This window comes from Alligator sinensis, unplaced genomic scaffold (assembly GCF_000455745.1).
Source record: "Alligator sinensis unplaced genomic scaffold, ASM45574v1 scaffold437_1, whole genome shotgun sequence".
Lineage (NCBI taxonomy): Eukaryota > Metazoa > Chordata > Crocodylia > Alligatoridae > Alligator > Alligator sinensis.
Window position 1 is genome coordinate 1323997 of NW_005842176.1, and position 27070 is coordinate 1351066.

Below are 27070 nucleotides of genomic sequence, written 5' to 3' on the forward strand. Positions count from 1 at the left end.
GGCTTGCATTAAGGTTTACTGTTGCATGCTAAAGGCCACAACACTAGATTAGAGCTCTAGGATGCCTTAGATGTATGGGAACACTGCTCTGATGTGCTGTACTTACAGCGTGTCAGAGCAGATTCAATTAATCGAGTCTGCTAGAGCGTGCTAGTTAGCGTGCTCCAGCAGCCTCTGGATTTGGTGCATTCAGCATCCCTGCACTTCAAAATGGCAGCAGGAGCACTTTAATTAAAGCTCATTGCACGAGCTTTAGTTAAAGTACCCCTGCTGCCATTTTGAAGTGTGGGATGCTGAATACATGAGATGCTGCAGGCGCTTTAATTAGAGTGGCTCTCTCCCACTCCCAGAGCACATGTAAAGACACCCCTATATTTTCTTCCCGTCCTAATAAAGTTTGGCAAAGTATGAAAACACCTTCTGAGACAGGTCTGGCAGGTTTTAACAACAAAGCGGTTCCCATGTGGTTGTGTTTGCACTGCCATTTGCTTTACAACTTCCCATGGCTTTGTGAGCATGAGTTCAGCGGTATTGCAAATGCTCGTGTAGACAGCTGGTGGCACTTTTACCTCCACCTTCTCTGACCTAGCAGAGCAGATCTTTGCCAGTGACACTGGTGTCATCATCACCTGGAGAAAGGTGCAGAGGGTGGAAGATGGAAGGAAAATACCCTAGCTAAACCAATCAGGACTCATAGTAGAGATGATATCTTTTATTAGACCAACAAGATTTTTGCAAAAAAATTCAGTTGCAAGCTTTCAGGCACAAACACCCTAGCTAAACCAGGCCGTGAGTGGATGGAATAAGACGGGCATTGCTTTTTCTTACCTTTGTCACTAGATGGCAGTAATGGCTGAAGGAACTCCTGCACATTTCAGAAGCAGAAGCCATTTTCTTGTGGGTGGAGTGGGGTCGGGGAAGAAATATCCTTTGAGCAGTATTTTTGAGATCTGGCCCTGAATTGCTAAGGGGTCCAGGACCACACTGGGCAGTGAGATCCCCTCAAAGCTATGAGGAAGGGAAGCCTCCCTTTCCCTCCAGGGTAGAATTAGCTGCACATCCTCTTAGCACAACCAGAAGGACACTAATGAGTTCATCCTGTTGATGCACAAAGACCTGCACTTTCCACTTCCCCATGGGCCATGCACCTAAAGCCTGTAGAGCCCTTGGGATCTCTCAGTTACTTGGTCACTGAGTCTAGCCTTTCTGCCTCTCCCACATAGCCTAAACCTGAATTAGCCTAGCATTGGCCAGGCCCATGCATGGCAGGGAGCAGCTCTGGCCCAGGCCAGCTGGTGGGGGTGAGAGCAGGCCCAGAGCGTGAGAGAGAAACCACATCCTGTGTCAGTTGCTGAGCGGTGGGGGAGGTGATGCTGGCACATGTGAACAGGTACAAAGGAAAAGAACCAGCAGCACAAGGTTCAGTGCATGTCTGGGTTATATGTCCTTAGACCAACATGGCTACAACACACACCCCTGTCTGGGTTACAGGACACTTCTGGGGGATTTGCTAGCACAGAGGCTCCATCACACCTCTGAGTTTTCAGCGTGAACAGCAGTGTACCTTTGCCTTTAATAAAGGGAACACAGGGACGAGGATATGTGCATGTACGCAGGGCATGCTTGTCAGCCTCGTAAGGAATCAGCTCTGCAGCACTGAATGCTCACCGCTATTCAGTTTCCACAGGGAAGTTGGTTGCTTGGTAGGTTCTCTGTGTTTGAGGGGGGAGGTGAACATCACACAGCATAAAAATACATAAGGGAGAAAGCAGTTCTAGCTGCCTGGAGGCAATCTCTGTGCCAGCAAATTGATTTAGCAACCAGCGCACCTATAACAGAGGCTTCCTGAAGGTGTGAGGGGCAAGGATTTTGGGGGTGATCTCTTTTACTGGACTAGCTATAGAGCTGGGATAAAGTTAGACTAACTTTTGAATGCAAAGCTTTCTTCTTTAGGTCTCCTTAACTGTGCCATGCGTAACGGAGACATCCTTTACTGAACTGAGACAACCTTTACTGTATCCACTCAGGGCAAAACCCCCAGCTCTGGATGAGGAATCCTTGCATAGTAGATTGCCCAAAGCCATCTTTCTATTCTCCTGAACCTGGCAAGAACTGTTGAAGCTCCTTCTGTAATTTAGGGCAGTTTACAGAGCGCTCGAAATGAGACCAGCAAGAATTGCTGTCTACCCGTGACTGTACAGTATTCCCATCCCACCATGACTCCTCTGCAGCCCTCAACATAGGGGCAGACAATTATTTCAGGTGGAGGGCCGCTTACTGAGTTTTGGCAAGCCATCGAGGGCTGCATGACAGGCAACCCAGGGCAGATAAATATTAATTTTCTAAATTTTTTAGGGGCCTCATGGGCCGGACAGGGGCGGGAAAGATGGCTTGGCGGGCCCGCATCCAGCCTGTGGGCCACATTTTGCCCACCCCTGCCTCAACAGGACATGGCAGATGTGGCACAACTGGCACAGCTGAGGTTTTTACTATCTGGAAATCTATAATTATTCCAAAGGGGCATGGCTTTGACCTATTTGGTCATACAGAAGATCTGGACAATGGATTGGGGTGTATAACGTTCCCAACTGCTTGAGGTAACAGTGCCATCATAAACCAAAGACAAAACATCCTGATGTACAGACAAGAACTGTCCGGGTTTCACTGCTCAGGGAACTGCCAGTTTCCTTTCAGCTTGAATTGCTTTCCTTTCTGCAATGGTACGGATCATAATCTAATGGAAACAGCCCCATTTGCCTCATACCTTCTAGAAACATGTGCCCATTGGCTGAAGCAAAGCCGAGAAAATTGCAACCCGAGAGGAAACTGGGGGTGAAAGGTGTAAGCCATTGGGGAAAAATAGGGCTTAGAATGGAAACAAGAATTCAATCTTACCTCTAGGGATTGGTGCTATCCATGTTACATCAAACACATTTACACTTTGCTCCAATCACAGCAGCCCCTGTGGTGGAAATACAGGAGCTGGTGTCTATCCGAAACCGTAGGAAGCAGAACTGTATATGCTTCCCTCAGGAACTACCTCTTCCTTGCTCTGTGATTTGCTCTCAATGAAAGGCCTTTAAGGAAACCATTCAGTTGTGTGAATGGATATGGTGGGTGGGGGGTAGGGTGGATGCTTTTAAGTCCACCTCCCCTTCCCCTTCTTTTGTTGGTTGGACTGCAGCTAGTGAGTGTGCTGCCAGTCAACATAGGAAGCACACACTGGGAGAGGTAAATGGATGATGAACCATCCCTGCTCCTCTCATCCAAGTGTTAGAATCTCATCTTTGAGCCCTGTAGTGTTGCTGGTGGAAGAGGCATTTCCACATCCTAGACTGATGACTGGTGCTCAGGTGGGGAACCAGACTGAGCTGAGGGGAACAACCTACATGAGGACAAATCAATCCTGCACAACAGACTATTGACCAGGCGGAAGTGACATTGACATCCAAAATGTGTTGACCCTTTCTGCTCCCTGTACAGCCTGAACCTGCTGCATACAGCATAAGCATAGACCCTGATAGCTAGATGACCAAGAAGGATGGTGCTCCCTTTCTGCTACAAGGGAGAAAGCAAAAAGGTGATCATGGCCAGTTTCTTTTACATGAATGATGATGTTGCTTATCCATAATGCCCCCTGACAAGTGGTATTGTTTTAGTTGGAATTTATGTTTTTCACATGTAAAAATGAGAATAAATGATCATCAGTACTTCTCTCACAAAAGTCCACAGGAATTGTGTGGGACAGAGGTCGGTGAGAAACTCTCTTTCTGTCCTGCAGAACTTTTTGAGATTTTCCCACTTTACATTGGTGCAAAATTGCAGGGCAGCTCTGTGCCCAAGGCAGTGGCAGCACACAGGGCAGCGCCAGCTGCTGTGCTGCCAACAGCAGTAGTGTGGTCAGCTGCCAACTGTGGTGGTGGATCCAGGGCGGGGGGCAGTGGTACAGCTGTACCCTGCTTTGATTTCTGCTCTACCCAAACTTTAAAACCAACTGCCTTGGAGGAGTAATGGTATTTCTATTCAGGCAGCACTAAGGGAGTCAATAGACTTCATGGATCATCATCATCTCCCTGATTCCTGCCAATCTCTTTCCACTCCACAGGTGTTAATGACCCCCTCTCCTTTTTATTGGTCTTGATGTTCCGCTATTCAAGCAATCCTTTCTTCTGCAATGTTGCTGTCTATTAGCCATGGACAGATCTAGAGATTTTGAAATGGGGGAGGGGTGCAGATGGTGTGGTGCATTATCACATATAACACAACACATATTTTTCTCCAGTTAAAGAGAAACTGGATACTTTACTAATAAGCTAAGAAGACTAGCACTTTATTGTTCAGTTTAAAATCATAGCAAAAACAAATATAACTATTGGAATATGAACTCATTTCCTAGAAATAACCAGGAATAGCTAACAGACAGCAGAACTGCAGAGGATTGTTTGAATAATGGAATATCAAAACCATTAAAATAGCAGTGTCTATTTTTGTGGCCCCTCGGTCCCTCCCCAGAGGCAGTCCCCAGGGCTGCTACTCTGGTCTCTTCCACCTTCAGTTTTGCAACAGCAAGACTGGGACCTTCAAGTTTGTTTTTTTGGTGGAAAAAAGCAAAGTGGAAGACTTACTTCAAAAGAACTGGGGTGCTCACCAGGGATGTAGGAGACCTAGGGTCAAATCCATCCTCAGCCAGAATTTCGAACTAGGGTCTCATGAACATCTGATCCACCAAGCTACTGGCTATTTAGGAGGATTTGACCAGACAGTCTACCCTGTGGGGATGTCTGCTCCATGTCCACAGAGACCTGCTCCTGAACCAGCCCTGCCACAAGCTCCTGTTTACACAGGTCAAACTTGGAAATGTAGCTGGGAAGTTGATCCAGGGGATCAGACCAAGGACTCAAGAGGGATCGTAGAAGGGGTACTACAGGGAGGCTTCACTGCTACATTTATGGGTTTAGTGTGTACCCAGGATTGTCCTTCCCTGGGCACGATACAGACATTGCCTCAGAAGTCCTTTCCCAGGGTTGTTTCCATGAAACTGTTATTTTCTCATAGAAAGTGTTAGTTTCAGCAAATTGGCACTTTCTAAGGGAAAAACATTTCTGCAAAAATGCCCCACTGCCTCTAGCGCAACATGGACTCTGAGGACGGGGGCAGGGAGGTCATGGGTAATAGGTCTCAGTTGGGTAATGAAGCAGGGACCCAAGCGGGTAGGAGTCTGGTCCTGTCAGTGAGCTGCAGACTGCAGAGAAGAGGGAGTCTTCCCAGGGCTCCCATTTTATACTAGGTTCTCCACCTCAAGATCCAGGGACCATTTTCACCACTCCTGTGCTGTGCTCAGGAGCACCACCACAAAGCTTGCGCTGTCCAAAGACACCATCTCAGACCTTCAATGAACAGATTTTTCCCCCAACCCCTTTGATATTAAAGCTTTTAATCTCACAACATGCTTAGCTTGGTACAAAGTGCAGCTGCCCGAGCCGCTGAGAGTGGGAATACATTCCAACCCAACACCTCTCTGCTTCTGCCAGGGCATATGTACTCTCAGGTCCTGGAAGATACATTCATTATTGCCACCCACTCCAATCTGGCCCCTCGAGGTCATGCGCTAGATGCCGAGGTTCTGGTTCAGGACCCCACCACCAGAGTGCAGGCATCTGACGACTAAATAAATACCCCTGAGCCAGGTCTAGGAGCAGAATCTCAGGCACAGCTAGAGGGGTCAGGAGGAATGAGTGTGGGGTAGGGGCTGGGAGCTTGGTGGGTGGCTGCAAGGATTTGCTGTGTGGCCTTTGACAAGTGACTTTATCTACCTGTGCCTGGGTTTCCTCCTGTATAATTCCCACCTACCAGGTAGGGTCACCATGAGGATTGGCAGGCACCCACAGGGCATGTGGTATGAATCAAAGAATCACAGGGCTGGAAGGGACCTTAAAGTCTGAGCCCTGCCCAGAGGCAGGACTCTGTTCCTAGAGCACTCCAGAATGCACAGGGACAGGCAGGCTTGGCAGTGAGGAAAGATTAGCCCGGTGGGTCACAGTCGTTACTGTGGATGTTCACAGAGCAGGGCTCTCCCATCACATTTCTTTTTAGCATGAAAAAGGGGGATTTTGACCAGCGTTCCCAACCTCAGAGCATCTGGTTGGGTTGAAATGTTCTGGGTTGAAAAAGACCTAGGTTCCAATTCCCCTCCCCAAAGAAAAATGTTGATGAAAGTGATTTCTCCATCCCCACCCATTTTCACCTTTTCTTTGTATGGGAAAGAAGCCATGTCCCCGGCACGCCGGTGCTAAAAGCCTGATCCGTCTGAGAGGATGCTGCCTCTGCTGGGGCCTGGACTCAACACTCTTTTTCCAGGGAAAGGCCTTTGTGTGGAGAGCTTTGGTGCTGGGTTCAGTAATGGCAGTAGCAGTACATTGCCTGCCATTGCCAACAGGCCTCAACCCAGCTCTCACTTGTTACTCAACCACTCCTCTGGGGGGAAGGGAGTATTGCAAGATCCAAATGTCCATGGAGCAGTGGAACAAACACGGGTGGGATTCAGAAGACTGGTGTATAGTCTTAGCTCTGCCAGTTGCTTCCTGGGAGAACTCAAGCAAGTCGCTTCACATAAATGCCGTTGCGAAGTCAGGGTGCGATGGAAGTGGTAGGTGCCATTAGCTCTGCATCTCTGTGCAGGGTTGGACTTGAGGTTCCCTGCCAGACCAATGAATCCATGACCTCAGAGCCCCTCAGTCAATGGGGGCTCATGTGTCACCAGGAGGTGAGCTGTCAGCCTGCTCTCCATGACTGAATGAAGAGGTGCGGGGGGGTGGGGTTTGTAAAGTGACTCAGCCACGCTGACCTCAGGTTCCTGCAAAGTCAGGGAGGAAATTCAGATGTCAAGAGTGAGAGGCCTTGTCACTGTGACAAAACTGTCCCTCGACACTCCACCAGTAAAACACCTATCATCAGGGCCCAGTGCAGCAGCACAATTGTCCCACCTCCTCCCTACACTTCTGCCCATGGAGGAGAACTTATCCCCTGGATTTCAACCAAGGCCCCCCAGCCCTTGGCTACACGTTGAGCACTGGGCTATTGCAGCCAGGTCCAGGCTTATTGTCCCACTCCACTTAAAAGAGGAAGGAAGCCTTCTAGTTATGTCCTGAGGGCTCCAGGTAGGCCTCTGCTGTGTCTATTACCAGGGTTTCCAAGTGCCTCTCCTAGCTGTGAATACAGCCCACAAAGCCCAGCCTGCCCCCAAAAAGCTGGGGAGAGCCCCCCACAGAGGAGTCATTTACAGACACAAGTTCCTGAATGGCTGGTGCTGGTTCAACACCAGCAGAAAGCCCCGGGCAGGGACTTGAGGAAAGCAAGGGTGGGAGAGAGCTAAGCTGCTTTCTCCAGATAGTTCAGTCAGAAACACCAATCAGTGGGGGTGTGAAGCCCCTTTTGGATCTCGAGGGGGTTGGAGTGGGACCAGCTGATCCATTCTTGCATGTGCCAGGCCATTCTGCATTGGTTCTTGGGTCTGTTGGCACTTTCATGGCTGGTTCTGGGATTTGGTGGCTGAAGCTGGGAACTTTTGGAGATGACCCATTTGGAGATGGCTCTGGGACGTGTTGGCTCACTCAGGACTGGTTCTGGGATCTGGGATCTTCTTTCAATCCTCCAAGAGTCTCCTGGCCTACTTTTTTTGAGACCATCTCACGGATGAGTGGATCCATGAAAAGATGGCCTTTGCTGAGTTCAGGGAAGACAGTAGGCATGACAGAAAGGTTGAGAAAGAGGCCCCAGATCTGCAGTGCCCCCTCACCCCCCACCTTAGTACGCGGTGGTCTGGATGTCATCGTAATCACTGTCAGTTGAGGAAGAGTCACCCCCAGGTATATGGTTGCCTGACGGTGTGGAGTGGGCTGTCCATGCTGAAACAAACAAATCCGGTCAGTGGGGACTGGAGCTTGGCCTGCAGAGGTGGGCCTGACAAGGCACCCAGCCCCCTCTCTGGCTTCCCACCCACTCCTTGCCCTTTATAGTCCCCCTCACTTCATGGAGATAATGCTGCCCTGCCTCATCCTCATTTGCAGTGGACTGCTAGACCCAACTATAGTGTTTTGACAGCTCTGGGATACTTTTGGGTTTGTGCAGGGCTTGGCATGGCCCCTGATCTGGATAGAGAACAGTTCACTTTCTGACAACAACTCTGAGAACCTGCAGTTTCTGCAGGACAAACCCAGGCCAATGGTAGGGAAGCCATTTGTCATCCAGAGAATAGGGGAAGCGGTAAGCTTGGGACCCACAATCTTTCCTTCCATGCTCATCTGCTCATACTATGATGGCACCTTGGGCTTGAGAATGGGGCTGCGAGATAGTGGGTAATGGGTGCATGTCACATGTGCTCCTGATCCAGTCCTGTGGCAACTGTGAAATGGCTGAGTCCTCAGGACACTGAGCAGCCATGGCCTAAGGGAGCCCTAACTGCCAGGTTGATGTCCATCCCTCCTGCTTCCTCCATCCATCCCTCCATCCCTCTATCTCCATATTCATGTGTCTATCCTTCTTTCCTTCTGTTCATCTCTGTTCAGTTATGTCTCTGTTCCCTTCCCCATTCTCTTGCTTTCAGTACAAGTCCCAGCCTGAACCATGCTAACCCTTGTGAATGAGTGCCCCAGATGGCAGGAAGCTGGGCATTTGGGGTTCTGCCTCCTACTCCTACACTTGGACTTTGGCCCTGCCCTCCCTCTGCTCTGACATCTCTCCTTAGTCCCACTGCTGCAGCTGACTCCTTACCAGGGAAGGAGGGTGCATGTCCAATCTGGGCTCCCTCATGCTCCTTCCCTTGGATGTTTTCATACCATTCTCCGGATGATGTGCTGGAGCTGTCGGCATTGTCAGTTCCTGCTGGAGACAACTCACGGGTCAAAATCAGGATCTGGACTCCCCTTACTGGGAGCCCAGGAGGAAGGGCAGGAGGTTCTCTCCAAACAGCCTTCCCTGCCCTGGAGGCAGTGCTATGGCAGAGGCCTCAATGGCTGTGGGGAGACCGTCCTGCATGCCAGAAGTTCAAAGAGAAGGGGCTGAAGGGCTCCATCCATCATGTCTCTCCTAGGGGAGCAGAGTGCATGTGGACCAGTGTATGTGTGTGTGTGTGCATGGGAGGGAGGGGGTGAAGTGGGAAGAGGCCAAGGTTCAGGGGAACCATACTCCCCAACCCACTGAGGCAACACCACAGTCCCACTAACATCGGAACAACAGCCCAGGGTTGCAGGAACATGGTGGCTCCCTCTCTGGCTGGTAGCTGGGGCTGCGATCTTGAGCCTGAGGACAAGCTTCCCTGCTACCATGCTGGATGTTCTGTTGTTTTCCATCCTGGGACCATAGATCCAGCCCCAACTTCCCTGCCCTTGAGGCCAGGGACAGAGGAGAGATCCATCCTGGACCCCAGGGTGCCCCACCCCAGGCCCCTATCCCATTAGCTATTGGGGCTAGTGGGTCCCTCTCCCCTGGTTGGCCTGGCTCACCTTGGAAGGAGATCTGGGATCCACTGGTGCCTTGGGCAGGCAGGGCTAGCAGGAGGTGGCTCCCAGCAGCTGGCAGGGTTGGGGTGCTCCAGGGCAGCTGGGTGGTGTTGCCACTGTTACAGTAATTGGCCTCCGCGGATAAGCCAGATGAGATGCCTTCTGTCTGCCAGGTTGGAGCAAGCACAGCGGGGGGCTCTACAAACAGAGGGGACTCTCCATTAGCACAGATGAGGGGGTGCCAGAGCCCAGCCTGCCCACAAGGGCCACAGGGCCATCATGATATGCCCCAGTGATGGCCTCAGTGCCAACACCAGCCCTGGCACATTCACCCTATCAGCTGATGGGATCCTCCCCTTTATTCCAAGCACTGAGACAGACAGTAACCAAGGTCAGATGGATGATGGTGTGAACACCAGGGCAGCATGATGCAGACCTAACCCTAGGTGTAACCCTTTCCCAGTTACCTTTCTGCCTGTCAAGACCCAACTGGGTATCAACCCCTCCCTCCAACTGGGTCAGGATGCCCCCTCTCACCTGGTGGCCAGTCCTGTGGCTGCAGGTTCTGGTTCAGCTCCTCATAGTTGGGTGCTGCAAGGAAGCTGCTCCCAGGCTGAATCTCATCTGGGTGGCGCCTGAGGGAGTCTGCAAGCAGAGGCCAAAGTGACTCCAGCAAACCTGGCTTGACCCAGCTCAGGATTCTAGGAATCCTAGAAACAGAGGCTGGATGCCTACCTGGCTGGACTCATTTGAGTCCCGTTTTTGTTTTTAGGGTTTTTTGTTGTTCTCCCGCCCTGGCGGGGGGTCGGGCTAGAAGATCTATTAGGTCCCTTCCGACCCTAAAACTATGAAACTATGAAACTATGAATAGGGTTAGCCAAGAGAGGCCACTGCTACCTTAGCCACTGTTCAGCCACCTCCAGCTCTGGATCCAATCATCCCCTGCACTCCCTGATATGACTCTACCCTGAGCCTCATTTTATGTCCTCTGCAACTCACTGGTAATTCTAGCCTAGCTTAACCTGTATCCCAACACCAAGTTCCCCCGCCCCTCAGCATCAAAACTGCTGCCAACATCCCCACCCTGTGCTCAGTTACCGTGGTAGGAGGTGCAGTGTGAGAACCAGGGAAGCTGAGAGAGAGGGACAGGCAGACAGACAAACAGCGTTCTTAAAATCATCATCTGCTAAAATTAACCCTGAGCATCATTTCATACTTAAATTATCAAACCCTTAAATGAACCCTTTCCAGGGCACTGGCAGAACTCTGTGTGTGTGGGTAAGTGAATGTGAGTGTGAGTGACAGCGAGTGTGGGTTGCGGGCGGAAGGGTTGGGGAGCGAGAGCCCAAGGCAATTGGTCAGGACTAAAGGACATTGGTAAAGCAATGTGAGTGAGTGTGTGTGTGTATTTGTGTGCAAGGGTGAAGCCAGTGACTGTGGGTCAGGACTGAGGGCAAGAGGCAAAGCTGTGTGTGTGTGAGGGGTGACAAAGAATGCAGGTGGGCATTGTCAAAGCAGTATGTTTGGGGTACCAGGCAGTAAAAGCGGGAACCTGATGGTGGTGGGGGGCTTTACAGCTGGGGGGTTGCTCACTGTAGAAGGTGGAGAGTGCCATGGGCGGCTTGCTGCTGAAATCATAGTGTTCGTAATCAGAATCGGAGTCCTCAGCGTTGGGGATGGGCACGGCTGGCATCTCTGCAATGGGGACCAATGAGGCATTGGTTATCAGCTGATGCATAGGGACTGCCTTTCCTCAGGCTCCTGGAGCAGGGTGCCCAGCCTAGGGCCATGGCATCCCTCCATCCTGACCCTGACTAACATGGGCTACCTGCCCCCCCAGAATCCCCTGGGGTGAGAGAGCCACAGCTCCCTTGGGTAGGACTGGGCCTAGATTTATATGTGTGAAACATGGAAGCTGGGAACAAGATTGGTCGCCACAGTTACCTGGCAAATATGCCACAGGCTGTGGACCTCAATCTGGGTGCCTCTGGTATGACACAGGCAGTGAAGGAGGAAGAAGAGCTGAGAGGTGGGGACAAGAGGGATTGAGGGGCGGAGTAAGTAGAAGGATGGGATGTGGGGGAGGAGCAGTGGGGAGGGGTAGATGGGAAGGTTGGGTGTGGGGAGGGGAAAGGTGTGGGCAGGGGCATTGGGAAGGAAAGGTAGGGCACGAAGAGTGGCATTGCTACCTTGTACTCTGGAGACATTGGTGGGGATTTTCCTATAGTCATTGGAAGCCCCAGCAGGCATGTCCTGGCTCTGAGTGCTGTGGTTCATTAGGACTGGGCCCCCTCCCAGGGAAGAGGTCACGGCATGAGCTGTGGAGAGACAGGGAAGGTGTTCTCATTGGGACTGTCAGTGGTAGGCACAACCAAGGCAATACCCTCACCCCACCCTGACATGGGTGTGACATATCTCAGGTCTGCCTCATGGTTTCCATCCCTGGCCCTGAAGCCTCTGGGATCTGGCTCATCCCATCAGTCTGGATACCAACATTTCCCAAGCTGTTTCCCCAGACTTTAACAAAGTCCTAAAGGTATCCTGGGAACAATGAAAAACAACTTAAACTTGGGGTTGCTTCAAAAACACCCTAAGCCCTCCTGTCATCCCTGCCCAGGGAATGGTAAAAAAGGAGCAGCTGAACTGATTCCACTGGAGCAAAATCAGTTTGCTCAATGGCATATCTAGACCATTGTCTCCAATGAAGAGACACTGATTTACACCCATGGAGGCTGTTGTCCCATTCAACATTACCCCATAGCTTGGGGCTGCCAAGGGGCCCTGTTCAGATGATGACAAGCTCACTGGATCCGTACTATAGCCAAGGCAAAGCCCCAGCAGCATGAAACACAGCAAACACCACTGTGGCAAAGGGCCAAGATGTGATGTCCCCTTCTATGCACAGACTCCTCAAGCAAGACCCCACTCTAGCCCTGCCCCAGGCATCACAGCTACCGTGTTTCTTCCTCATCCTCAGGAGGGCAGCAGTGAAAGCCAGCATGGTGATGAGGAGGATTATCCCCAGGATGATAATGATGATGAGGAGGGTCCAGTGAGAAGGCAACTTGGCTTCCAAGTTCAGATATCCTGTTGTGGCTAGAAATGAATGGGGTTGGAAGCAGAGGGGAAGGGAGGATTATGGGTGTGAATAGAAGTGAAGATGGAAAGAGCAAGCAAAAGACAGGCAACAAGTACACAATGCATAGGGATGGCTGCTGGGGCCTGTCTAGGCCCCAAACCTGCCAGCCGCTGGGTGCCCTGTCTCAAATTGTTTTCAGTGGAGCTCTTAGTTTGAGGCAGGTCCCAAACCCTGGAGTCATGAGGTTCTGGCAATGGGCTAAGTCAGGGGTTGGCAACCCCCGGCACGCATGCTGAGCATGGCACGCGAGGCCATTTTGCTTGGCATGCCATGGCCAGCCCCGGCTCTGGGTAGCTGCTGGAGCCCAGTCTGCTCCCAGCAGGGTTTGCAGTGTCCCAGCTGCTTGCAGTGAGCAGCCCAGGCTCTAAGGCTGGCAGCAGCTACCCAGGGCCGGCTGCAGCCGGAAGGCTCCAAACAGCTGCGCCAGGCTCCAGAGCCCTGGCATCAACTCTCTACCGACGCATGCACCCGCGCGTTGGAGCAGGCAGCACAGCCCCAGTCTCTCCCCCGCTCAATCAGCTCTGTGCTGGTGGTGACTGCGCGTGCACCTTGGGGCAGACAGCAGGGCAGTGCAGCCCGCTCCAAGGTGCCCATGCAGTCACCGCCAACATGAAACTGATGCCAGAGCTGTGGAGCCTGGTGCAGCTGTTTGCAGCCTGCCCGCTGTTTACTGCAGCTGCTCAGAGCCCAGGCTGGCTAGAAACAGGTGTGCTGGGCTCCAGAGCCCAGTAATCAGCTCTGTGCTGGGAGCGGGAGAGAGACCGGGGCTGTGCTGCCTCAGGCCCATCCCACCGCTCACTCCGAGGTGCACATGCACGCGCCGGTACAGAGCTGATGCCTGGGCTCCGGAGCCAAGGGATGTGGCTGGGGGCAAGGGGCAGCAGGACTGGGGGCAGGGGCTTTCGGTGGAGGGGGGGGAAGGGGCACACACAGGGCATCCTGCCATGTACCCCCTGCCCTCATTTTGTTTTTCTGGCATGCCGGCACTCCGGCACCTTCCACGGTAGGCATTGTGGGGGTTTTTGGCACTCCAACCAAAAAATGTTGCCTACCCCTGGGCTAAGTCTAGTGCCTTGCCTCAATCTCTTTCTAATCTCAAGATGGGAAAAGTGGCTGTGGTGATGGGGCCAACTGTGTCCTGATAGCTCTTATCCTGCCAGCTGCCCTGTGCACAAGGGCCCTTGAAGTGAATGCCCAAGGCACGATTGTGCCTGCCACATGTAGAGAATCAGGCGGGAGTCAAGAGCAGCAATGGTGAGTCCCTGCTCTTAGGGGGAAAAGTGCTGATGGATGGAGCAGGGGGCACAGGCTGATGATCACCCCTAGCTTGCCCTCAGGCAGGCTCTCAGTGGGTTGCCCTGGGCAGAGGAAGTGATGCTGTTGGATCAAGCGAGCAGCTGGCACTCATCTGTGGCCAAGCCACTGTGAGAAGACCTGGTTGTGGGAAGGGAGGATGGACACTTACTTCCTGGGAGCCGGGGGCCACCTGGTATCATTGTTTCTGGCTGAAATGCGTCCGGCAAGCCCATGGAGCCTAAAAATCCACCACAGGAAGCAGGAAAAGCATTGGTTAGCTGGGCTGGGCAGAGAGAGGTGAGGAGAAAGGCTGACCCTTGAGTGAGATACTCAGGGCAGCCCTTCCTCATTGAGGTGAGGTAGGGATGGACAAAGCTCTGTATCTGCAAGGCCCCAGGGCTCCCCAGTTTCACACTGTCCACCCACACTGCCAATTCTGGGGGTGAAATCCAGGCCTCCAGGTGAAAGCAGTGTTACCATTGCAGATCACGCCGGCAGCTCGGGACTGGTGGCACACAGTCATTTTGTTGTAGTGCCAGATGCATTGGGCCAGAGAGGCCTCGTGCCCCAAGCACTGGTAGTTCATCTTGCCCTGCAGTGCGTGGTTGAAGTGCAGCTGTTTGGTTGGGGAGCCACACCCCAGCGACTGGCACAGCACAGACTGCTCCTCCAGGTACCAGGTCCCATCGCATACTGTGTTCCAGCTGCCTTTGTAGTAGACTTCTACCCGGCCAGCGCAATGGTCCTTGCCCCCCGACAGGCGCCACTGCTGATGCTCTGCGAGAGGAGAAGGGTCATTAGCAGAGAGGAAGCAGACAGGGAGATGCCCAGCCTGTGCCAGCATGGGTATAAAGTGGGTACCTGGGAAGTGGGTGGTCTCCAAGCCCTGAATCTGCTTGGAGACCAGAAGGATTTACCCCTCTCCATCATCTACTCTTATTGCCTGTCCCAACTACAGAGATGGACAGGACTGCTGCACCAGAAGGACAGATGGAAAGGAACACTCCTCCAGACAGAAGAACACCACATTGGAAAGACAGGCAGACAAAACCACTCCGCTGGTCAGACAGCTGTTCAAGAGAGCTCTAGCAGACAAACAGACAGATGGAGGGCTCCACTCAAAAGACTGACAGGCAAGAGAACCCTCCTTGCTGGAAACAAGGACAAAAGCAGTTCAGTGGACAGACAACCAGATGGAAAGCCAGACCTGAGCACACCACGCCTGCATCTTCCTTGTGGCCACAGTCGTGACTTCTCTCAGCGAGGCAGTCCCACAAGGAGGACTCATTCCCAACGCAGTGGACCTCATCCAGGTGGATGGGGCCTGTCCCCTTCTGGAAAGAGGAGTTCCCTGGAGCCCGGATGGACCAGCCACAGTTCAGCTGCTTGCACACAACATCAGCATCAACCATATCCCAGGCATCATCACACACGGTGCCCCAGACATCAGCCTCTGACACTTCCACGCGGCCTTCACAACGGCTGCCCCCGTCAGCCAGGCGCACGGCTCGGTGCCCTGCAAGAGATGAGCACAAGGGAAGTGACCAGCCCTCCCAGAGAGGAAACCTCAGGGAAGGGAGAGGGCTGGGGAAGGGCAGACACAGGCGGGGAGGGGGTAGGAGTGCTGGACAGATCTGCCCTCAACTACAGTTCCTGGTGCAATGTTTATAATGTGCTGAGCATCTTTGGTAACAGAAGTGAAGCGACCTATGGGAAACTCAGTGACAGAAGGTCCTGGTAGGTCCCTAGATGGGAGGAGGAGGAGGCAACACTCACTCAGAGGCATTGATTTGGCCAGTGCACAGAGGCAGAGGAGGACCAGTCATTGCCCTGCAGGAGGCAGGTTGCTGATAGGGATGGAGGAGCAGCAGAAACCTTCACTGTGCTGAGACCAGGGGGCAGAGATGGCTTCCCAAGAGGAGCAGTCAGCCCTGGCTCTGTGGGACGTGGCCTCCTACCTGTGCAGGTGATATGGGCCAGCTTTCCACTGCAGCATGTCCTCGAGACTGAGAGCTGCACGAGGCAGTGCTCCTCCTGGCTTCCCAGCTCCCCGCAGCTGATGTTTATGGCTGGGCAGCTCTGAAAAGTGTACAGGGGTTCTTTCTCTGCAGGTGCTGACTCCCACTTCGCCACACCACAGTTCAACTGTCTGCAGACTGCATGAGAAGCCTTCATGCTCCACGAATCCCCACACGCTGGCACCCACATCCCATGGTAATGGACCTCCACGGTGCCCTCGCAGGTGCTGTTATTATTCACCAGGCGGAAGGGTTCCTCCCTTGAAAGTTCTGTTGGGAAGCACATATTATTTCAGAGACCACCCAGGAGATGGGCCCTTAGGGCGCCCTGCATAGTTGCAGGGGTGCCAATATGGACCATGCCTGGAGCAGCCCCAGTGCAGCTGGTGCCCTCATGGACCACCCTTTGCCAGGCTTGTTTTGAAATTCTCTGCTCCAGCTAGTGGGGCAGAGGGTGGCTGTTCACAAAGCCAAGTGACTAACACAACACCCTTTGTGAGCATGGCAGGTGAAAAACACGCTGCTGCCTACACAGCTTCCTTCCTCTCTAATCAAAACATCATATAGATAAGTGCCAGGCACCCCTGGGTGGCCACAAAAAAAAACAGTAACCATGCTGTGGCAGCCTGCCTTGGCAGAGAGGAATCCCAGCAAGGGGGTGTACTGCAACAGTCTTGGTATGCCTGCCACCACTCAGTGCCTTACCTATGGCATCAGGGGCCGCTGTCCTACCACCCTTCCTCCTTTGGGCACTTCTATCATCCAGTAATGCTGGTAATACCCAGCCCATCCTTGCTCCATCTGCTCCTGGCTATTGTCCTCACTCCTCTGTGGCCAGCACTTGTGTGTCCAGATTTCCTCATGAGGAGCCAGAAGTTTCCAGATACAATGTGTGGCCAACATCCTGCATAAGGGAATCCCTTGGTATATGCCACCCCAGGCCCTGACTATGGGAGAGTAGCCCATTGCAAGGGCAAGGGGACTTTTCCCCAAAGCATCCTCACCTGGTTCTGCATGCATGTTCCCATCACTGCCATGTGTGATGTTCTCAGGGAAGGCAGAAGGCACCACCAACTCCAGCAGGCCTGGGACAAACACAGAGAGTCTTAGGCTGGAGTGAGATTTCCCACCTGGTGCCAGTACAGATCTCCTGATACTCACCAGGGAAGCACACTCAGGAAACCTCCTGCCCTGGACCAGTCTCTGGTGCTTAAAGGGCAGCTGAGCCAGCAGCTGTGTACACCGGATGTTGACCTGAACCCAAAGGTAGCTCTGCGACTTGCTAAGTTGGGCTGGAGTTCTTAGGAAAACAGATTTCCTGCCCCTGGCCAGTACATGACTTATAGTCACAGCAAGCGCTGAGGAATCTTTGGGGCATGAGGAATGCAAGAGTTATGAGAGCAGAAAAAATGCTTAGGTAGACAGACAGACATGTAGACAGATGCATATCTAGGGCCAAACTGGTGCAAGCAGGAACAAGTCTGCTGACTGACAACTGGAGTTGCAGCTGTACATGCTTGATGTGCATTTGGCCCCTGAACCTCAGTTCTTCTTCCAGCTCCATGTCGCTTCTGAAGCGCGTGCTATCAGGGTTTGCAGCCAATCACCCACTCACTGCACCTCCAGGAGCCACCATCTTACAGAGGTTCCGGTATGCTCACAAATGGTTGGCGGTTGCTTCTCCTTGGGTTACCTTTTATACTGATCTTTGCAAACTGTTTGCAAACCGAAGGCCAGATGCTCAGCTGATATAAACTGGCATGATTTTCTCAGCCCCGGCAGCACCAATTCATCCCCACTGAAGGCCCAGATGAGAGCAGGAAAGAGCTCCTTCGCTAACCAATTCACACCAGGAAGCTTACAGAAAGTGCTCACTTCTTTCTCCTTCAGGGGCAAAATCCCTTGGAATAGAAAAGGGGAGGGAGCAAGTAAGACAAATGGACTCTGATCTCATGGAAAAAATGTTAATTTGATGCCATTTTGGATAAGCCCCAATTAGCTGGAGGACTTGGAGGACTGCTGAAAGCCACCAGGAAAACATATGCTCTTGTCTACAGAGAACCCAGATGCCACAGTGCTGTGGCTCCCATGCTCTGCTGGAGCAGAGTAGAGCATCTGCTCGCAGCATCCTCATCTCAGACTCTGTAGTAGCACTAACTCTAAAGCTTTTCTCCTGCTACCATGGGCAAAGCAACTGGTCTGGGACTGCCCTGGAGTACAGTCCTGGGAGCCAGATTTGTCAGTGCTCATCTCTGGGTGTGTTTGATTGGGAGGCAGTGAGAAAGCTCCCAGCGCTCAGGTATGTCCCTGTGATGAATGAGAAGGTCAAAGGAGCCGAGTAGACAGGCCCGCTTTCACCAGGGACACAATGGAAACACCAGCCGATTCCTGAAAGCGCTCACCCGCTAAGCATCCACTGATGTGGCCTTTTGCTTAAGTGCTGCAGACAAACCTGTGCTGATGAAGCTGCCAGATCCTTGCTGCTGTGATGTGACAGTGATGCCCTGACCACAAGGCCCCAGGTGGTGTAAATCTATGTAGCACCATGGGCTTCAGCAAAGCAATGACAACTTACCCCACAGCAGAGGGTTTGGGCCCTCTCTTTGATTTGTGAATAGCCTGTTTTCCTTCACCATCCAGTACACCCAGCAACCTTACCATCCTTCCCAGTCTTCTCCAATCTCCTCTGATTTAGCCCCCAGTGCAATCGTACTACAAACAAGACTGTTAACACTAACAAGGGGTGGGAACCATCAGGAGTTGGGCCCTGACCAGTCTAGTGCCAGTTCCCATCAAATGAGTAGGGCTTCCACCACCAAGTAATTCTGCACAGTGTGAACATCCTCCCAGGGCTATGTATGTGCAGTCAATGGTGGTTCAGTGTACGGGTATGAGAATCTGGCCCTTTGCTGTGTGGTCACATACCTTCCCGTCACTCAGTTGCATCTTAATTTTGCCTGGTCAGTTGTCAGCCTCCAGGGGCAAGGATCACACCAGGCCTATAAACTGCTTTGTATACCCACAACGGCACTACGGCCTTTTTCCACGATTCTCTGCTTTAGTCCATTTTATTAAAAGAGAGCAGAAGATCACCTGCTCAATGATTTCATGTTCCGAGGGTTTTCTAGTCTGCGAAATGTTCCCTTGTATCTGCTTGTTTGCTGTCCCACCTCAGGCAGTACCTAATGCCAAATCCTAATGCCAAATGAAGAAATGTATCCCACACTGCATTAGTGCAAGACTATATGCCCTGGAGAGAGCTTCCCTCCTGACCCTGCTAGTGAATAGTGCATGCCCTGAAGAAGCCTTGCAGCAGACACTATTTTGATTCTCCTAAATGTTTATACCTTCTTCAAACTGGGTTTAGCCCTGACTTGTTGATACCTCTCTAGATATTGCAAAGGGACCTGAGAGTGGGTGAGGGTGAGAGACAGAGAGAGAGAAAGAGAAACAGGGGAAGTGGTGGGTGACCTCTGGGGTTGATGGGAAATAACCTGCTTTCTGGTGACTGGAAATCCCATCTATGCCTTCCTGCTAGAAATGCTAACTGAGAAGCTGAGCTCCTTGGAAAACAGAAATACAGCGATGTCTCTTCCTGTTTGACACTTACTGATGTTGATCTATGGGTTAGATTTACACTGCAAAAAAGTGTACATTTAAATTGGGATTGGTGGATCAGAGTTAGCTAATTGGGGTTACAATAACAAGGAGGCCAAGGTTATTTGGGTTTCAACTCAGCTTTGGCATTTCACGGGCAACCCCAGACTGGTCCCAAGGCTAGAATCCGAGCTACTAAACCCAGTTAAAACTGTCTCATCCTCCATGCTCTTTTATCCCAAGGCCAAAATGTTCCTCTGATCTAAATTGCATCTACCTTCCAGACTCTATTTCCTTCTCGGCTCGCTCTACTCCAGCCTTATCTCTCCTCCATCCAGTCTTAGAGTGAGAGCCATTTCCTCTGTACCCCCAACAGTGGCCTTATCACTTTCTGCCTTGTCAGCCCCCTTTTCCCTCATTGCATGAATGATGGCAGTTCCCAAAGTCTCAGAGAGGTTCATCAGCTTTCTGGAGGATGAAGGCAACTGAGGAGCCCATGCTGGGTAAGAACAGCAGAAAGGACAGTCTTGTGGTTAAGGCAATGGACTTCAAATCTTAGGTAGGTTTCTGCAGAATCCCTGGGTGATACTGGCAGGAGTCACTGAAAACATGAGGCATGCCACAGATGGGCAAATGGGGGTGAGGGTCTTTTGGGCTGTCTCTTACTATTGCTTCACAGCACTGAGCACACTATTGTTGCTATTGTAAGCACATTATTATTACTGTTGTTACTCAGCACTGAGCACACTGGGGACCTGGATTCTGCATCTCTGCTTGTGCATCTCTGATTTAGCTTGATTTAGTTCATCTATATGGTGCAAAGTGTGAGAAGTTTCGGTTGCCGATTTGATTCAGAGAAGATTAGGCCCGATTTGGAGGCTGAATCACTAAATCTGAATCGAATTGGGGGACCAAAAAACCCCTCCAAATCGATTCAGAAAAGATTCAGAAAAAGATTTGGAGATTTGGAAGGCAGTATTTCAGGGGAACAGAAACTGAGAAGAGGGAGGGGGAGCAGGGAGGGAAAGACTGACATCTGTAGCTGGCCAGTGACTGTAATCTTTCCCTGAGTCCCCTTCCAATCACAGTGCTCTGGGGGAGGGATGTAGAAACAGCACATAAGCCTCTGTCTGCAGCCTTTCTGTCCCTTCTGTGAGCTGTTTCTGCCTGAGCACTGGGGAGGCCCCCTGTTACAGGCTACCCTCCCTGCAGTTTTCACCCTGCTGCGCCTTAACACACACACAAAGTCACACATGTCATGAGTTTTGCTTGTCAGCACCTTGAGGTGCAGTTTCCCAGAAACCCCTGCATGTATCTCCTTGAAACTTGGCAGGGCTCATGCCCTCATAAGGGGCTACCACGCCTGCTGTTTTCATCCAAATCTGCCTTAACACACACACAGAACACAAGTTTTGCTTTCATCAGATTGAGGTGCAGTTTCCCAAAACCCTGTGTACCTATCTTCTTGAAACTTGGCAGGCTTCATGCTCTCAGAAGGGGCTAACATTTCTGCTGTTTTCATCCAAATCTGCCAAAAATGACAAAGGTAGAGGTATTTCAGTGATTCCCCATTATAGTGTATGGCCGAATCTCCGAATCTCTCTGAATCAGCACTGAATCTTCTGAAGATGCGCTGCCTGAGGCCCCTCCCCCACCAGCCACTCTGATGTGCGGGTGCACATGCTGGTATGGAGCTGATGCCGGGGCTCTGGAGCCTGGCACAGCTGTTTGGAGCCTCCCGGCTGCAGCCGGCCCTGGGTAGCTGCTGCCAGCCACAGAGCTCGGGCTGCTCCCAGCAGGCAGCTGGGACGCTGCAGGCTGTACTGGGAGCAGCCTGGGCTCTGGGACTGGCTGTGGTGTGCTGTGCAAATTGGCCTCACGTGCCATGCTCGGCACACGTGCTGAGGATTGCTGACCCCTGCCCTACACCTTGCCGCAGGTAAAAGCAGTGAAGATGAGAGCACTGCCACAGCAAGAAGAGGGAAGTAGCTGGTTAGTCGAGAAACTGGGAGGAAGACCAGGCTCCACAGTACAGAGGGAGGTAGCCCTCCTCTCCAAAAAATAGTCCAGGCCAATCTGACCTAGGGGAAGAATTCCTTCCTGCCCAGAGATCTGATGATAAATACAAACCTGAGCAGAAGAGCAAAGCCCTCTAGCCAGGAACCTCTAGGTTTATAAGTAGCAGCAGGAACATCAGTACTCTCTAGTTCAAAGCCCGTAGCCTTAGCTCTGGTCAATGTCTCAGTGCTTTAAAGGAAAGTGAAACCATCCCTCAGAAACTAGTAGCATTCATGAGGGTGAAAAATCCTTTCTAGCCTTTACAGGTAACCAACAAAAGCCTTGAAGCATGGTGTTTTCACACACCTATACAATGCAAGATGGTGGTACTACTAATACAATTATTAATAAGAATTCATTATGCACCTTCCTGCCCTAAGTTAGTGACTTTTCTGGCAGCAAGAGTTTGGAAATAGTTTGGTCTGAAATCCATTCATGCACAAACTCTCTCTCTCTCTCTCTTCCCCATGGGAGGGTGAGCTACCCAGATGCACATGATCACCTCTGAAAGCCCAAGGCTAAGCGCTGACATTGCAGCTCAAATACCCAAGGATCAACCCCAGTCCAGAAGAACTGCTACATCTATGGCAGCTGGCATGCACCACATGGCAGGGTAGCACTGGGCCCTTGGGTGCCACTGCACCAGCACAAGTACATCTTGCATGATACCTAGTGAAGTCAACACTCTGCTGGCATCTTGCAATCTTGCAAATGTGGCCAGGAGGGTAGGGGCATGGGGTCAAGAACAAAGCACATTGCCTGAAATCACTCTTATTCTGCTGACAAGGATGAGACCTCCTGTTGGCTTGGAATTTGCCCCTTTGGACATAATTCTGGGCCAGAGCGTAAAATGAGTTCTGCCCTTGTTTTCTTTCCAAACAACCAGGACTGACAAGAATGTTTGGTGAGTCAACCTTGACTGTCAAGCTTCCTTCCCCTCGCTGCTTTCCCCACTAAACCATACTGCGCTCTCCCATATCACATGCCATTGCTGGCTGTCCACACAATTGTGAAGTACTAGAATCTCACCATCCTCCCCAGCCACCAACCCCACGGGTCAGATGAGTTTTGTTACCCTGAACCAGAGACTTTGGAGATAAGACAAGCCCACAGCCTGGTACAAAGTCCACACAGCTCAGAGGGAGCTTTTCTATTGAATACACGGAGCTCTGCGTCAGGGTCTAAGTAAGTAGCCCAAGGCCCAACAGTGAGTCTTCCCCACTAACCCTCAGCCCCATGTGTTAGCTCACCCCCTGTATAGACCTCCCTTCTTCTCCTTTACACTTTCAAGTGGTGAAGACACCTGGTGATCAGCACAGAGTCCAAAGATTGAATTCCCCTTTGGGATCTGGCCCACCAACTCAAATACATTCATGCTGATTTACCCCACCTCCATATCTGGCCCATCACAGCAATGCTGACTTATCTCAGCCGGGGAGCTGGCCCAATGGAACTGAAGCTTAATTATACCAGCCATGGATTTGGCCTATTGACTCCAATGGAGCAATGCTGATTTACACCACTCCAGGATCCAGCCCACTGACCCACGGTGGAGCCCAGACAAATTCATACCTGCAAGAAATCTGTCTTGGTGACACTGATGCTTGCGTTTTGGCCCTGTATCTTCAATGCAGCAAAAGTGATGTACATCATCAGGGCCCATGGGGGTCACAGGGGTTTCCCATAAGCTGTTACCCCGTGTGAGCTTGAAGCTGAGAATCCAGCCTCCTGTACTGCAGACGGCTGTTGTGTAACTGAGCTGTAAAGCTGTGAGTGCACGGTGTTTGCTGCTGGCTCATCTGCACCCCCCCCATCACCTCTGATTTTTGCACCTGCCTCTCTGCTTAATGGCCCTGCTTGCTGGCTGTCCCATCAGATCAGCTAAGTATGGGGTAGAGGCCTCATTCTCTGAGGAATCCACAGATCCTCACTAGAGACCTGGACCTGATGAGTTTGACACATGGCTAAATGTGGGAGGCTGCACAGGGTCCAAACAAGACCGGGCAGAATGAGAGAGCCAGAAGCTTAATGGAAGAATATTTATAAGCTGCTTGGAGAGGATCAAGCTATGAACCCTACAGAAATCAACATACATGGGTGAACATTTGCAGGGTGAACATACTCATAAAAGAGAAGCCATATAGCTATAAATCATTAGCCTCCTTATGATATGCACTTTTGTCCTCCCCTTTACCTGGGGCTACCCCAGCCCTTCAAAATTGCATTATTACTTATTATTATGATTGCTGATTGAAAACTATTTTTCACTGAAACCTTTTTCCAGAGGGAAATTGGGTTGTTGATTAAGCAATATTTTTTGTTGTTGCTGAAAGCATTTGCTTTTCTTTTTTCAGAGCTGATTTCTCCTTAGAAAATGATAAATCCTAGAAGCTGGCCATTTTAATCTGTTTTTTGTGTTTTTCAATTTTTGACCAAAAGTCAGCATTCCCCATGAAGGGATGAAGAATACATAATTTTCCTCATCAGCTCGTTAGCAGAGCAGCAAGAGCCCAGTTGGGCTTGGGGCCTTATGGTGTTGGGCACGGCACAGCCATATAACCAAAAGATTACTCCCCATGACTCCTTCCCCTGAGAAATAAGGTCCGTATCCTCAAAGATATTTAGGTACCTAACTCCCATGGTATCCATGTTAATGGTGGAGACATGTGGGCTCAGGTACCCATGAGGAGTTAGGTGCATAAACCTCTTGAGGATCTGGGCCAGAGGAATTAAATGAATTAATTGCCAAGTTCACCCAGAGAGTTACTGTCAGAGCCAGGAAGACAACCCAGGATTTTTTAGCTCAGGTTTTTGTTCTGAATATCAGGCCAGCAGCTCCCAGCCCTTTATTGTGTGAGCGTCTGTCGGGGGGCAGAAGAGGGGGCAAGAAGGAGTCCATGAGCCTCAAAATAACTGAAAATTCATCCCGTGGCTGACTATGGTAACAAGTAATTGTGACTTGTGATATGCATATTAAAGAAAATCTAGCTACATTAGAGAATTGTCAATGTGAGCATTAAAAAACAATCAGTTACACCTGACTGTCCCCTAAAATCATGACATTTGCTTAAAAATAATACAGATTGTTTGTTTTTATTTTAGAGGTATAACAAGCCATTTTTGTGTGCTGGGTACCAGCAGCGCCTGGGTTTCAGCTGTGTTGATAGCTGGGCTGGTAGTGGCTGCCAATTGTGTGCCCCCTCTATGTCTATGCCCTGCATTGGTGCCCTACTTACCCACCCCCATTACGCAACTTGTTTGTATTGGCCTTCTGGTTTATGAATCTTTTGGCAGGACTCACATTTTTGAGATTTCGTCCTCAAATGCAAGGGCTGAAGACTTTCATTTTTAAATGAAAACTGAGACGCTTATGGAATAACATGACTCTGGGAACTGGGGCTTTTAGAAAAACAACAGATAATATGGGATTCACAGTGAGATCGTGACAATTGGCCACCCTGTCCTTGACACACTGAGACAGATTCTGGGATGGTGTAAATTGGCAGAACTCCCTGGAAGTCGATGAAAGCCAGCTGAGGATCTGGCTCAGCAATGAGTCATTAATTTAGTAGCAGTCCGTTTCTTTTGTTGAAAAACGAACGAATGAACTTGAGGTGTTAGAAAAACTGAGGAGGAGGAAGGTGAATCGGTTGATTCCACTTTTCAATGAAATGTTGAAATTTTCCAATAACAGAGCTTGTCAGAAAACAGGAACGAGCAGCTGTTTCTTGCCAACATTGCAAATATCTCAGAGTTTTCCAAACAGTCCTAGCCATGCTGTGGTACGGACAGGCCGTTACCTATTCTGGAGTGCACCTCATGAACTGAGATTCAAACTTTTACACTCGGTGATGGATGCTCTCCCACTATTCACAGAAATAGCTCCTCCTGGCCCTCAGTATCTACAGTCCTCAGCACCCAACAGCACTCTGCTCTTATATTTTTCTTGTGTAATCAATGTAACTGAACAATTATCATGGCTTAGGCTAAGAGCGATGTGCATGATTGATGCACACAAGAATTCTCATAGAAATGAACGGGTCGATTTGCAAGCTATAAATGAAATGTGTACTCAACTTTTTTCCAGGATCAGGGCCCTGGCTTGTCAGGGAAAGAAGGCAGAGAACACAGGCCAAGCTAAGATTATGCCCATACCCTCAGCTGGTGTACAACAGCTCATATTGATTTATACCAGCTGGGGACCAGCCCATGGAGGGCAATCCTCTTGGAGGGTCTTTATTGATTCAGTCTAAGGCCTAATTGTTTGCAGCCCCATGAGGCAGAACTGAGGAATATGCTGGGACATCATATGAATCTCAAGCACATTAGTTCAGTCCCTCTCAGGGAACCTGGTGAGATGTCACTAACTCAATCTGCTCCTGATCAGGGACTGTGGCTCTCGCGTAGCCCAGGGACATATGCAAGAGCCAGTGGAGTGTTTTCCCAGTGTGGGCATCAATATTTGAGGGAGAACATTTTGGGCGTGCCAGAAGTCCTTCATTAAAAAGGCCTTCTGTGGCAGCGCCAGTTCTGGCAAAAATATAGCTCTGCTTCACTTGGACCCACTACTCAAGAATACCGCTGCTTCTTTCTAAGGGGTGCAGGTGACTTGAGAAAAGACTTGTGTAGTGATAGAAGCTATAATTTAGAGATGTTCCCTAACTTAAGAGAGTGAAGAAGTTGAGCGCTGATCCCTCATTTAGAGTTAGGGTCTGCAGGGGCTTGCCTGCTCCACAATAATGTTTTTGTTTAGTTCTTCTCATTTGTGCCTGACTGTCTTTAGTGAGCCTGGTGATCATTACAGCTTGAAAGCACCTGATGGGAAGATGAAGGGCATAAGGGAAAACATTTCTGGGAGTTAGCTCTGCTGAGACAAAGAGTTACAGCTGGACGCTGAGAACGAAGGAATCATCATGAAAACATAGCAGCCTTTAATTAGAAGTGAGGTCAGATATGCAATGGGGTTAGCCATGCTGCTGCCATCTCTGTTCACCACGACTAGAGGAGCACATCATGACCAACCATGCTGGTCATAGACATCCTAGATTTTCTGGCCTCCAACTCCCCACCCAGTGTTAAAAGTAAAGGCCCTGCTCTAACTGCCAAGGTTTTCCAGAATGTAAAGGCATCCCTGGCCTTAGGTTGTGGGGGTATAAACAAGGCCCTGTGTGCTCCTCACACACCAGGGCTAGACTCTGCGGCAAGAGTCTCGACACTGTGCAGCAACATTAGCATAGCTGAATACTGCAAGATACCCGTCAGCAACAGCGCATTAGGAGTCGCTGACCTATGTTCTGGTGATGACTATTGTCAACAATGATAATTATCAAGGATTTCTCTCCCTCCCACCACCCAGCTACGCTCTCCGAAATGCACAACCCTCTAACCTCCATCTTTGCCTGCCTCCTCCCTGGACCCTTCAACCTGCCACTGGCTGGTTCCAGTGTGAACCATCTTAGAAACGT

General features: G+C 50.8%; 1 protein-coding gene across 2 annotated transcripts in view; it reads right to left on the minus strand.

Moving 5' to 3' along the window:
- Positions 1-5444: 5444 nt before the first annotated feature.
- CD6 (CD6 molecule) overlaps positions 5445-27070 on the minus strand; it is a 28124-nt gene continuing 6498 nt past the window's right edge. Inside the window, exons 2-14 of one of the 2 annotated variants that reach the window (XM_014521025.2) lie at positions 16955-17035; positions 15891-16220; positions 15140-15448; positions 14410-14709; positions 14102-14170; positions 12453-12593; positions 11687-11815; positions 11091-11192; positions 10035-10142; positions 9501-9695; positions 8770-8877; positions 7803-7904; positions 5445-6853 (exon numbers count right to left, since the gene is read on the minus strand). In XM_014521025.2, coding sequence (XP_014376511.2) covers positions 7804-7904; positions 8770-8877; positions 9501-9695; positions 10035-10142; positions 11091-11192; positions 11687-11815; positions 12453-12593; positions 14102-14170; positions 14410-14709; positions 15140-15448; positions 15891-16220; positions 16955-17035 — 1973 coding nt within the window. In that variant the 3' untranslated portion in view covers positions 5445-6853; position 7803. Of the gene's footprint in view, positions 6854-7802; positions 7905-8769; positions 8881-9500; positions 9696-10034; positions 10143-11090; positions 11193-11686; positions 11816-12452; positions 12594-14101; positions 14171-14409; positions 14710-15139; positions 15449-15890; positions 16221-16954; positions 17036-27070 lie in introns of both variants that reach the window. The other variant, XM_025206949.1, reaches the window with a different exon arrangement.